The sequence below is a fragment of the Epinephelus fuscoguttatus genome, linkage group LG2 (assembly GCF_011397635.1).
Source record: "Epinephelus fuscoguttatus linkage group LG2, E.fuscoguttatus.final_Chr_v1".
NCBI lineage: Eukaryota > Metazoa > Chordata > Actinopteri > Perciformes > Serranidae > Epinephelus > Epinephelus fuscoguttatus.
The window spans coordinates 47,888,176-47,901,860 of record NC_064753.1 but is presented as its reverse complement, the minus strand read 5'-3'; the positions used below and the strand labels follow the sequence as shown (position 1 = coordinate 47,901,860).

The 13,685-nt window shown below is 43.0% G+C and overlaps 1 protein-coding gene across 2 annotated transcripts in view; it reads right to left on the bottom strand.

The window, feature by feature from the left end:
• The window catches only part of lrrk1 (leucine-rich repeat kinase 1), a 124,412-nt gene that overhangs the window by 94,390 nt on the left and 16,337 nt on the right, over nt 1-13,685 (bottom strand). For both annotated transcript variants that reach the window (XM_049561456.1, XM_049561464.1), the window contains exons 3-5: nt 8,976-9,166; nt 1,123-1,294; nt 162-341 (exon numbers count right to left, since the gene is read on the bottom strand). In XM_049561456.1, coding sequence (XP_049417413.1) covers nt 162-341; nt 1,123-1,294; nt 8,976-9,166 — 543 coding nt within the window. The remainder of the gene's footprint in view (nt 1-161; nt 342-1,122; nt 1,295-8,975; nt 9,167-13,685) is intronic.

Genomic DNA, 13,685 nt, shown 5'->3' with positions numbered 1-13,685 from the left:
AATGCAGGAGTAAGATACTTTTTGAAGGCAGAGTAAGAATAATATTTTCTTTACTTTGGGGATTTTGCATCAGTAAAGCAGCAAATCCAAACTGCAGTCTCCAGTGGTCTGCTGTGTCAGTACCGACGATGTCTACAGTGTTCTCATGTGTGTGTCTCTACCTGCTCGTGCAGCAGCGTACAGCGGGAGCCCAGTGATGACAGCAAACTCATCGCTGTGGATGGCGCAGTCTTTGGCATCAGCATCGTAGCCGTGGACCAGCAGCTGGACCACGTCCAGGTGACCCTGCTGGCAGGATGTGGCCAGCATCCAGTTCAGCAAGTCTCTCCTCAGACATGGACCTGAAAGGAGACAGAGAGCCAACAGCAGTCAGCAGAGGTCAGTCAGGGTATGCTCTTCTCTTCATTAACATCCACACAGACTGCACCGCAGAGCTTCTGTCAGTCCAAAGACCATTTCTATTATTTTGAAAGCTTTAAAGGACCTATGATGCAGCAACCTAATGCCAGCAAACCTGGTGCATGTATTAGACTCTAGACTCAGCATTTAAGACCAGCTTTAACCGTGAAAGCTGAATCTCGATAACGTTAAAGACAGCCTACAGTTTCTGATGGATAACTCACTGTGTCGTCTGCATAAAAATAAAAATTGGCACCAACCACATTTTGACCAAGACTATTCATATAAAACGGAAATAACAGCGGACCTAATATAGAACCCTGGGGTACACCATTACAAGTGAGCCAGTTAGAGGTTATGTGTTTTTGTTCTACTTTCAGTTCAGCAGGAAATACAAAATATGCCGATATCACGTTGGCTCTCCCAACAAGCTCAGGACGTGGTGATGACATTGAGTCAGAGTCTTAATTAAAAGCACAGGTAACACAGTATGTAACCTTTAAACACCAGAAGGCAGATTAGCAAAACTAATAAGGAAAATATATTTATGTAAACTAAAGATTATTCTCTATCAAATCTCTAATTCTCTATCAGCACAAGTCCTGACTTTTAGTTTCTACCTGGAGTTTGGTTTCGGTTCTGAAAGCACTAAACACAAAGTTCAACCATTATCATAATCAAACAAAAGGTTCGCCCTTCCTCCCACAGTCTTCCTCCTCCTACCAGGTATAGAGTCCAGCAGCTCTTTGACGAGGCTGGCGTGGCCGTAGTACGCTGCCAGGATGGCTGGGTTGCTGTTTGACGGCTCCTGGGGAACAGTGATACGAGCTTCTTTCAGGAGGTAACACACACTCTGCAGGTCACCGTGCTGAGTGGCCACACACATGAGACGGACCTGAAACAATACACACACACATAATGAATCACAGATTAAACATTGGCAGCCCCAGAGTCCTGTTGCTGTGGTCCTGTGTACAGAGTGGTGTGCACATTGTGTAAGTAATAAATACCATCTGTGCACCCACGGGCGTGTAGGTCTTAAAATGAGTTGTGGTCAAGCACGTTGTTGTTGCTTTGACTGCACCGTTGACCAAACCTGGTGCAGTATTTTTCTGCTATTCAAAGGCACACTATTTTAGATAGTAAGATGCGCTTACATAGAAAGGTTCACAACATAAGTACACTGCTTGTTACACACTCATCGGATGTGTGGATGGGTTGCAGGTGGATGAAATAATACCTCATCAATGCGGAAAATATGAACAACATCCTGTAAAATATGAACATAACAGAGAGCAGACTTCACATTGTCTGACTCCACATTGGTAAATGGTAGATAAACAGCACTTGTCACATTCGCACACAATCACACACTGGTGGCCAAGGCTACCATGCATGGTGCCACCTGCTACTCAGTAACAATTCACACACTCTCACACACTGATGGAGCAGCCATCAGGAGCAGTTTCAGAATCTTGCCCAAGGCATGTGGGGTGAAGGAGCCCGGGATCGATCCGTCTAGCTTCTGACTGGTGGACGACCCGCTCTACCTCTAATGTGTCGCTGTTCGGTTAGAGAGACCAAAATAAAAAGAATGAGACTTGGGACTGCGTCACGGAGGTAGTTGGTTGGTCTGGTGAGTGTTAAAGTGTGTAATGTTAGTAATAGAGGAGAGAATTGCAGGCTTATGTTGCAAAGTAGCATGCAAGTCTTCCTTGCTTGGTTTGAATGGGATGACATACGTTCTCTGTTTTCATTGACCAAACATAACTTTCTGTAACTATTAGCTTTTTGACTGGACAACAGCAAGAGAGCAACCAAAGCTGCCACAAATATTTTTGACAGTCGTGCTTCTTGGGCGCCCGCGAGAGACTTTGCCTCTTTTGCAGCTTCTGGTGTGAACATACAGTAACTTTTATTCTTGTATCTTATGCCTGTCTTAGTGTATTTTAACTTTTTATTCTCTATTCTTTAGTTCTTTAACGATTCGCTTTTAAATGTCCTTTTACAATGTGCTTATTTTGCACCATGTCTAAATGCTTTTGATGTTTTATGTCAAGCAGTTTAAGAACATCTACTTTGTTACTGAAATGTGCTATATAAATAAACTTGCCTTGCCTACTGAATTACTCTGAGCTGAAAACCATCACTTCTTCATCTGCTGTGTAAATAGTGCACCAGAGGCAGCCTCACCTGGCTTTTAAACGGAATGGGAGATGAAACTCTGGTTGGTTGAATTCATGTAACAACCAAAACACACCCATGTTTAATCAAGAGACTTAACACAACCCCTTTGCTCCTTGCAACTTACATAGCATCCAGATTATGCACTGTTCACAAGTATCACAACTGGAGCTGGACATGTCCTAAATGCACTTGTGCCATGCACTTTTGACCACAAGCTACAGATCATTTAAACAGAGCCCTGTATGTTTCAGTAAAGTACAAGTCTACTTCTAAACAACCTCCACAAAGAGTTGAGAACGTTAACAAAATGTAACCTCGTGCTCTCTGTTGGAACAGAGTTGAGCCACAATAAAAACAACTTCACACTTGAATATACACTTCTCCCTGCTTTACCCTCCACCATCAGTAAAGATTGAAGTAGTTATAAGAGAAACTTGTTTTGTCTTGTTGACTGATCGCAGGTGACTGGTTATTCAGGTTCTATGCTTCTAAAAAAGGGTTCACCTGTAACATACAATTTGTGTAATTGTTCTATGTCATGACTAGTTTAGAGGAAATAGAAATCTTTTAATAGTTTAGCTTATCTTTATCTGATTAATGCCACTTCTCTGTCACAGACACATCATGTCATTGACACACCTGGCTGTGTTAAAAATCTGCAATGACGATATGGTGCTGGAAGTGTGGCTCGCCTGGTCAGACATACCCAAAATAAATGAAGAATAATTCCATAACCATCACGTGTCTACGCATAATCTTGGTCTCTATGGATAGATATGATCTCAGAGACATCAGTTAAAACCTCCTCTATTGTTGACCTGTGTCATTAACTCTTCAACTGACAGCCAGTCAGCAATCAGGAGAGATGCTTGGTGACTTAAGATTTTATAAATGAACTATAACCAGAACACACATTTTTATTCATGTGGTTGTTTTCACATCCCAGATAATAAACATGAGTTTTACAGGTAGACTAACAAAGGCTCATTTAGAAGTTTATTGGCGGGCACTGAACTGTTCTGTAACTGGGCGGACAGTGCTCAGTGCAGGTCACCTGTGTTTGGCGGTGATCTGTGCACAGCACACATTCACTGTTGACACAAGCTTCACACAGAAGGAAATAGACTTGAAGCATAAAAATATGCTTCAGGTCGAGGTTATATGAGTGAGAGTGAAACATGAGACGTAACAAAGCCTGTGTAGAGAGGTGGATCGATTAAAATAGAAGCGTATCAGACACACAGATGACTGAAAAAGATGCTGAGGCGCCTCCTGTGTGCACGAGCCTTCAATGAGTCGGCACTCAGTCTGTAACATGTCAAAACTGAAAGGTCCATTTGATATAAAATAAGACCAAAGGTTAAGAGTCTCCAGCTGTGTTTGCATCTCTGTGATGCTGCACATCAGCAAAGCAGTGCTTTTTGATAACAGCAAAACATTAGCAAGTTAGCATGCCCACAATTACACATCCCTGCACTAACTAATACTTTTTAATTATTTTTATTATTCTAACTTTATTCTATCCTAGTAGGGGTGTGCCACATCATATCATTCATGATAATGGTAAATAGACTGCGCTCTTCTAGTCATCTGACCACTTAAAGCACTTTTACACTACGAGTCACATTCACCCATTCACACACTACGAGTCACATTCACCCATTGGCCGAGGCTACCTACAAGGTGCCACCTGCTACTCAGTTTTTAAACATACTTGCACACCGGTGGAACAGTCATTGGAGCAATTTGGGGCTCAGTATCTTGCTAAAAGATGCTTCGACATGCAGACTGGAGGAGCTGGGATCAAAGCGCTGATCTTTCGATTACTGGACGACCGGCTCTACCTCCTGAGCCACAGCCGTCTCTAATACCGGCATAATGTTTAATATGATATGAAAAATTCTTGTCGTGATACTCGCAATATTTTGACTTGCTGACGTATTGACGTCATACTGTTTTGCAAGGCAACATCAAGCTCACCTGCAAAATGTGACTCAAATTATCACCTGACCAGAAAGAGATTCAAAATGACCACACCGAGATGCAAAGGAACTGAAAAGAGACACAATAAAACTACAAGACGAGGCAAAACAGCCACAAAGAGACAAAAAATGACCAAAAAAGACACTAAATTATCTCAAAGAGACATAAAACACAGCAATAAGATGCAAAACAAGGCTAAACAACTATAAAGTGTGTGTGTCTTTCTCCTGTGTAGGATTACTGGGGGCTTTTGCATGTCTGTGCTCAGATTGTCTGATAATGCACCCCTGTAAGGATGCACCAAAAGGACAGCTGAGGCTGAAGGGAATGTTAGCTCTGAAGAGGGTATCTCTCTAAGTATCGGACACATTAAAACGTTGACCTGGTGATGGCGCTACGTGAAAAGTCAGAGGATCACCACAGTTTTTACAACATGAATGTCTCAACCACATTTCATCACAATCCATCTAAAAGTATCTGAGATATTTCAGTCTGGACCAAAGTGACGAACAAACCAACACTTGTAGTGTGACTAAAAATAGTCACAATAGAGGATCTGAAAACAAGTCTGGTTGCAAACTGATTTCAATAATTCATACTCGGTAAAACTGCCACCAGTTAATCAGTTAGTCAGACTGAGGAAATGCCAGAGACTGATTCTGTGTGTTTGTGTGTTGTGTGTTTTCTCCATCTAACAGCTGAATGCAGAAATGGAACCAGCCGAATCTGTCACAGAGGCAGAAGTAGGCCAGATCTCTGCTGACGCCTGAGAAGAATGAATTCCCAAATCAAAACAAGAGCATGACACGCCCACTCACAACCAAACAGCAAACACAGAACGCTGCAGCACTGCAGGGAACACTCTGCAGAATAATGAGACTACCACACAGGACGAGGGCAAAGAAAAAGAAAAACTCGTGGGGACCAAATTTGACAGCAGCAAAACTATATCAAAACATCTGTTTATAAACTCTCACACTTGAAGAGACTTTGAAGAGAATATAGATACAGTTTCACTTTCAGTTCAGCTTTAATTAATTGAGCATAGCGTTAGTTCAGTCAGGACACAATGTCAAGCTCAGCTCACATCCCAGCTACATCAGCTGATCTCAAGGAGCCCAATTAACTGATGGATCTGCTGATTGATGGAAGGGAGTCAGCCGATAAAATCTCATTTAGGACACCCTATTCAAACTGCTCTGGCCTGCCTACTGTTGCTGCTTCCTCTGCAACCTACTTTGCAACCTGCCTCCACCCCAGCTCCTCCTTTTCATGCTGTGTCTGACTTAGTGTCATTTCTGTTTGTCACTGATGCTGCTCTGTTCTGTTCCCGGGGGTCTTTGCTGCTGCTCTCTCTGCCTTAGGCTTTCCCTGTAGGTGCATGAAAGGGCAGGGATGTTTGCTTACTTTGTCTCAAGCTTTCCTTGTAGGCGAGTGGAAGGTCAGGGAGGTTTGCTCTCTGTGCCTTAAGGTTTTCCATGTAGGCGAGTGGAAGGGCGTAGAGGTGTGCTCTTTCTGCCTTTTAATTCATACTTTCAAGAAGCATAGTTTCAGAGGAAAATACTAGAATCACGCCCATACAAATAAAAAAACAGAAAAAAAAACCAGACAAAAACAAAACAAATATAACGTAAAATAAATCAATTAATCTCTCCTTTCTTTAGCTCTGACTGGTTTACTTCACCTGCACGGTGAAGTTGCCAAATAAACTTGACATCAAAACGCTGGGAGAATGCTGAGTAACACAGCGGACTTTCCCTGGCAGCGATAGGTTTATTTAGCATTGTGTGAAGAACTCGTTTGACGAGGACTTAAGTCTCACAGACGTTCATTTATATACATAAAAAAAAATTAAAAAAGGACTCACACACAGCTTTAGTGGACAATAGGGAACTTTTGTTTCTGATTTAATTTCAAAGTTTAGTTCCTGGTTCGATTTGTTCCTGTGTGTTCACTGCACGTTATTTGTCCTTCAGGCCTGATCACACCTGAAACACTGACATACTGTAGCCCTCCTCTCTTTTACAGGAACACAATATCAAATTTGAGACTTTCTTTAGAAATATAAAACAATCCAAAATCCTCTATCAGAATGGTCCTAAACTACAAAAGGACACATTACTTGTGCCAGTAGTAAAGTTATTCACATCAGAAATAACCCCATGACTTATTAAATATGTGGCGAACAGGAGAAATGTAGAATTTATAAATTCTGAATATTCACCGCTGATAACTATCAAGGTTACTTTTATCACCTTGATGTTTGTTCACATGTTTGGTTTTTATTAGTTATTTGATGCTATAAAAAGCAGGTCTGACATCATGGTTGACAGCTGTGTGTGCCCTTGTTTGATAGCACTGCTTGTGATTGGTTGGACGGGTGTATGAATAGGAAGTCGACACAGAGGAGATTGCTACTGCACAGTCTGCGGCTCCAAATGACATCACCAGCGCAAGATGGCAGCAGCTGGATATTTTTGCTTCATTTTTGTGCAGTGAGAGGAAGTGGAGACGCGTCGTTTTTCTATACTGTCTATGATTTTAACATTTAATTACCATATACGACAGCACGCGGGTGCAATGGTGCTTGGTCAATAAATCGATTGCTCTCACATGCTCGTTATGGGACAAGGAGAGTGGTCCTATTAAATGGCCTAGTCGAGCTGTAACTGTAGCTCAACTTAACTGTGCATGTAAACGTACTGACACACAGACTGCAGCCCAACCAGCAGTGCAGCTGATGTGATATATATACAGTACAGGCCAAAAGTTTGGACACACCTTCTCATTCAATGCGTTTTCTTTATTTTCATGACTATTTACATTGTAGATTCTCACTGAAGGCATCAAAACTATGAATGAACACATGTGGAGTTATGTACTTAACAAAAAAAGGTGAAATAACTGAAAACATGTTTTATATTCTAGTTTCTTCAAAATAGCCACCCTTTGCTCTGATTACTGCTTTGCACACTCTTGGCATTCTCTCCATGAGCTTCAAGAGGTAGTCACCTGAAATGGTTTTCCAACAGTCTTGAAGGAGTTCCCAGAGGTGTTTAGCACTTGTTGGCCCCTTTGCCTTCACTCTGCGGTCCAGCTCACCCCAAACCATCTCCATTGGGTTCAGGTCCGGTGACTGTGGAGGCCAGGTCATCTGCCGCAGCACTCCATCACTCTCCTTCTTGGTCAAATAGCCCTTACACAGCCTGGAGGTGTGTTTGGGGTCATTGTCCTGTTGAAAAATAAATGATCGTCCAACTAAACGCAAACCGGATGGGATGGCATGTCGCTGCAGGATGCTGTGGTAGCCATGCTGGTTCAGTGTGCCTTCAATTTTGAATAAATCCCCAACAGTGTCACCAGCAAAACACCCCACACCATCACACCTCCTCCTCCATGCTTCACAGTGGGAACCAGGCATGTGGAATCCATCCGTTCACCTTTTCTGCGTCTCACAAAGACACAGTGGTTGGAACCAAAGATCTCAAATTTGGACTCATCAGACCAAAGCACAGATTTCCACTGGTCTAATGTCCATTCCTTGTGTTTCTTGGCCCAAACAAATCTCTTCTGCTTGTTGCCTCTCCTTAGCAGTGGTTTCCTAGCAGCTATTTGACCATGAAGGCCTGATTCGCGCAGTCTCCTCTTAACAGTTGTTCTAGAGATGGGTCTGCTGCTAGAACTCTGTGTGACATTCATCTGGTCTCTGATCTGAGCTGCTGTTAACTTGCGATTTCTGAGGCTGGTGACTCGGATGAACTTATCCTCAGAAGCAGAGGTGACTCTTGGTCTTCCTTTCCTGGTCGGTCCTCATGTGTGCCAGTTTCGTTGTAGCGCTTGATGGTTTTGCGACTCCACTTGGGGACACATTTAAAGTTTTTGAAAGACTGACTGACCTTCATTTCTTAAAGTAATGATGGCCACTCGTTTTTCTTTAGTTAGCTGATTGGTTCTTGCCATAATATGAATTTTAACAGTTGTCCAATAGGGCTGTCGGCTGTGTATTAACCTGACTTCTGCACAACACAACTGATGGTCCCAACCCCATTGATAAAGCAAGAAATTACACTAATTAACCCTGATAAGGCACACCTGTGAAGTGGAAACCATTTCAGGTGACTGCCTCTTGAAGCTCATGGAGAGAATGCCAAGAGTGTGCAAAGCAGTAATCAGAGCAAAGGGTGGCTATTTTGAAGAAACTAGAATATAAAACATGTTTTCAGTTATTTCACCTTTTTTTGTTAAGTACATAACTCCACATGTGTTCATTCATAGTTTTGATGCCTTCAGTGAGAATCTACAATGTAAATAGTCATGAAAATAAAGAAAACGCATTGAATGAGAAGGTGTGTCCAAACTTTTGGCCTGTACTGTATATGCATACTATATATTTTGGATATGCTCACCCCGTCGATGCGGGGCATCCCTGCACTGCACTCCACACAGCAGGCTTGTTGGATCAGCTCCCTGGCAGACTCCCCCTCTCCGTCTTCATATGCTGCCTGGATGTTCTCCAGAGTGGGAGAAGGGCCCAGCGTGGAGCCGGGCCCTGGACCCTCCAACAATGATGCCTTGGCTCCCATTTCCTCCCCAGGGCCTGACAGAGGAGAGGACGGAGACAGAGGACAGACACAAAGGGACAGACAGTAGGACAGACACAGAGGGACAGGCAGAGGGACAGACAGTGGTCAGTTAAAAGGAGTGTTGGTGATGAGGAACAGGATTATATGGAGGCTTGTGGCATCACGCTGCAGATTGAACACATCATATTACTGTAGTCCTGTTAGCAGCAAACACCCAAAACTAGGTCACCTTATTACAGCATCCTCTGTGACGACGGGGAAACAGCCTCCCTCGCTTTTGATGATACTGTGTAATGTATCCTCAGTGCGAGGCAAAATAGAGAAACACCAAGTGATGTTTTGAGTCATCATGGATGGCATGATGGCAATCATGGATGTACAAAGAGAAGTGGATACAGCATTGGAGGCGGGGTCATGGTCATTCCTATGAAAGTTGCTCATTGACGCATGAAGCCAAAAAAGCTTGAATTCTGCAGTATGAAATTATCCTGATGCTCTGCAGCATTGGACCCAAGGGCACTAGAGACTTCCACCAGCTGAGCGGCTAACTTCCAGTTTAGCACTCTGCAAACTTGAATGGGGTTAAAAATGATTTAATCTTGCGGCTCTTCTAGACTCTCAAAATGTTATCGAACTGAATGGATCAAACCCTGACAGAGAAACAAGTTATATTGTCGGGTTGTGATGCTCAAAAAAATTCATGCATTCAGAAATGCCTATGATGCCAGATCCAGATCCTCGTCACAGACTGGGAGATTCTTAATATACGTACATCAATGAGGCTACAGAAATGGCTTTCTTAATTTCTGTATGGACAACATACTCAATAAAAAGGACATTACTATGTACACAAACAATAAACCATGCACAAATATAGAACTAAATAAATGCATTCAAAGGAGTAGTACACCAATTGAGTTTATGGGCAATACCGATGTGATTAAATTGCCCATTTAAGCAAGATGTCAATCAAGAGCTTGGAGTTAAGCCAACATTTTGGTGTTGAGCTGTCAGCATACTTGCGTGCAAACAACATGGAAAAATATGAACATTTGAAAATGATGATACAGCAGTTTGCGGATATCTCTGTATGTAATAATGTGTCTGGACTAATTATTTTCCTGGATTTTGATCATCTGCACCTTTGGGAGTGCATGACGACTATATGCGGACCATTTTTGTTGGAATGAAGCTCAGTGTTCAATCAGGAAAACTTTCTTTATAGTGTATTCATCCACAGTTCTCTCTCTGTCCCACCACTTCCTCCCATCAGCTGATTTGGGGCGTTCTCTCTCTGAGTTAACTCATCAAACTTTGCCACAATCTCCTTCAGCCATTCATGTTGCTGCTACTAAACTTTAAATCTGTTCTCCTCTCTGCTCCTGTCAGCTGTCATTTTAGACAGAATCATCACACCTTCCTCCACCCCATTCACCTCCAGTCACCGTATCCAGAGCCCAGGACAAGCTCATCAAAAGCCCACTCCTCTTCACATCCAGATCCTCAGCTCCCTCTTCATCTCATCTCATCACCACCATTACCATCACCAGCGTCTAGACTATACTGGGGGGTTCCCTCATCTACTACAGCTTTACCACCTAACTGCAACAAAACTGCACAGAAGTATTGTACAGTTAAGTTGCTATTGCACACAGTTGAAAATATAATAAATAAATAAATAAAAATAAAATAAATAATCAGTATTGCCAGTAGGTGATGTAATCACCAAAACACCTATTGTGCCTGTAGTTTGCTTTGGAACTGGATCCTCACAAAGCATGTAAGTTTGTGGCAGATTGGACCATGTATGCTGGAGTTACAAACCACTTCCTGTTCAGTGGCGAAACACTGACATTTGACACCTCGCCACCGTCACACGGTTCATCAAAAACTCAAGCTTCAAGCAACTTTTGATGTCAAACGTTTCAAGATGGTGCAGGCAAAATATGAAGCCAATTAGATCAAATATGAAGGACGAGTTTTTTAAAGTATGACCTCTGGAAATGGCCAAAAATGCACCAAAATTCCACATAAAATTCAAAATGGCTGACTTCCTGTTGGGTTTAGAGTATGGCTCCAATAGACTTTTTTGTACTTCTTAGGATGTTACAAGTTTCATACATGTAGGTGAAACCAGCTTCAGGGGCTGCTCTGTAGAAATTCAACAGGGGGCGTTACTGAGCCATTTTGTGACACCCGATAACCAGACCCATATCAGATGTAAATTTTCTCCAGTTCTGAAGTGTGTGCAAAGTTTCATGAGTTTTCGAGCACCGTATAATAATAATAATTCCTTCAGTTTCAAGAGAGCCTTCACGACCACCCGCAGTCGGTGCTCGGCCCTAATTAGGGAATTATATCTGCTAATGGGTGATTAAATCCAAGGGCAATTTATTGACTTAATCAGCTGCCACCACCCCCAGCTAACCTTGTGATCACAGCACTTCAGATATCCTTAATCCCATCAGACGCTCACAATAATGACCTTTTCTCTGACGTCCCCCCAACCGGGCGTTCCCACCTGAAACAGCAATGAAAATGCAAAGGGCTGCCAGTTTCAGTAACAGATCCATGAGGTGTACTGGCCACAAAAACACTGTACAGCAGTTATGTGTCAGGATTTTACAACTTTTTTAACACTGAGCAGTGATTTTATATTCCTCCTCAACGATCGATAAAATTTTTCCTCAGATTGCTCAGCTTCACAAGACAGCGTGGCGTGCCAGAGCCTGCCCTGGACCAGCGTCCTCCCCACTGATCACTCACTCATGTACAACGCAGACACTTTACATGCTATAAACAGTGCAGGCGGGCCATGGCGCTACGCATCAGTGCACTTGAAAACCTTCGGCGACAGAGCCTTCTCCAGAACAGCACCCCGACTATGGAACTCCCTCCCCCAACTGTTCGCCACTCTCCCTCACTTCCCATATTCAAATCCCACCTGAAAACCTACTTCTTCTCCCAAGCCTTCGACCTCCCCTACCCCTAACCACCTCCACCCCACTGACTGTTCCTATACCGCCTATGTTACATCCCATCATTTCTTTTGTTCACTATGTTGTCTTCTGCTTGTTCCCCCGTCTGTCACTACCCCTTTTGTGTTACTATGTAAGCGTCTTTGGGTCTTTGAAAAGCACTATACAAATTTAATATAATATTATTATTATTATTATTATTACTCCCTACAGGTCATAATTAGACCCGTGCAAGCAGGAGTCAGACCACAGCAAGTGTTTCCTGGTTTCAAACCGTCAAATGTGTGACTATCGTTGCTCAGAATGAGCCCATTCATTCAGAACCAACGGTTAGTGATTGCTGGTCGACTGCACAGTTTTCTTTCCAGGCCTGTTTTTAGATAAATTTCTTGGTGAGTCTGAGTTTCACTGTCAGTCAGACTGGTTATTCATTTTACCAGCGAACCTTCTGTTTCCTCTTTCAGCTGCATGTGCCTGCTTCCTGCAGCCCAGTGGCTTTCCTATGAATAATTAAGACACAGAGAGTCTGACTGGGCTGCTGAGGCTATATGAGAAAGCCCAAGGGAGTGAAACCATTAGACATACGCGCCTCCCACCCACCATCAATACTCTGCTATCACAGCCTCACACGACCTGTCTGGGGAAGAAGCTAAAAGAAGACCTTGAGAGGAATGAAGCTGCCAACTTCTCCTCCGTTGCTAAATTTCTCCCTTTCACTCGTCCGTGTGGTTGGGTCTAGTTTTAGTTTAGAGATCAGAGGGAACATTCACTCCTGACAAACAGTGGAGACTGAACATCAGTGTTATCGGCAGTGGACAGGACCAGAGGGGAGCTGAGGGAAGAGGAGGAGATTTGAGCATTGTCAGTTCACATGGCGGAAATGAAACACAGGATCATGTTACAGACAGCACAGAGACATAAAAACATCCAGTGGAAGGCTAGTGTACCAACAAGAGATGCATCAATCAAACTTTTTCTCTCCAGATACAAGTTTTGACACCATAACTCTGAGTATCTGCTGATATGAAGCATCGATCTGATAGCAGCACTTTCTTTTTCCCCAAATCTAAAATTGGTACACATCACTGAGGCCAGGGGAAAATGAGTTTAGTGAAAACATTGAATTTTATATTAACAGTGACAAAGAAAACTATTAAGGTGGATCGACTGAGTCAAGGCCAACGTCAATACCTAATCCGCTTGGCCACAGACATCTTCTGGAGGCAGAAGTGGCCATATTTTGATGAGAGTGTGGAGCTGTGGAGGAGCAAAGGGTGGATCAGACTCATAAGTCCCATTCTGTACAGTTTTTTTCTGTTTCCACTGTGAAAAGTTGTGGATGGTACCAATAAAACCATTCCTGACTGTCCCCATGTTTGGTCCCCCCTCTGTTGGGGTACCTAGCACACAGATCAGGTACTAAAAGGTGGAGCTGTGAACACTGCAGTCTGATTGGTCAGTAGAGGACGGTCACTCTGCTCAGGGCTGAGTTGTGTCTGGTTTTGTAACCACAATTCATGACGTGGCAAGTTTTATATTGGTAAACTGTAACTAT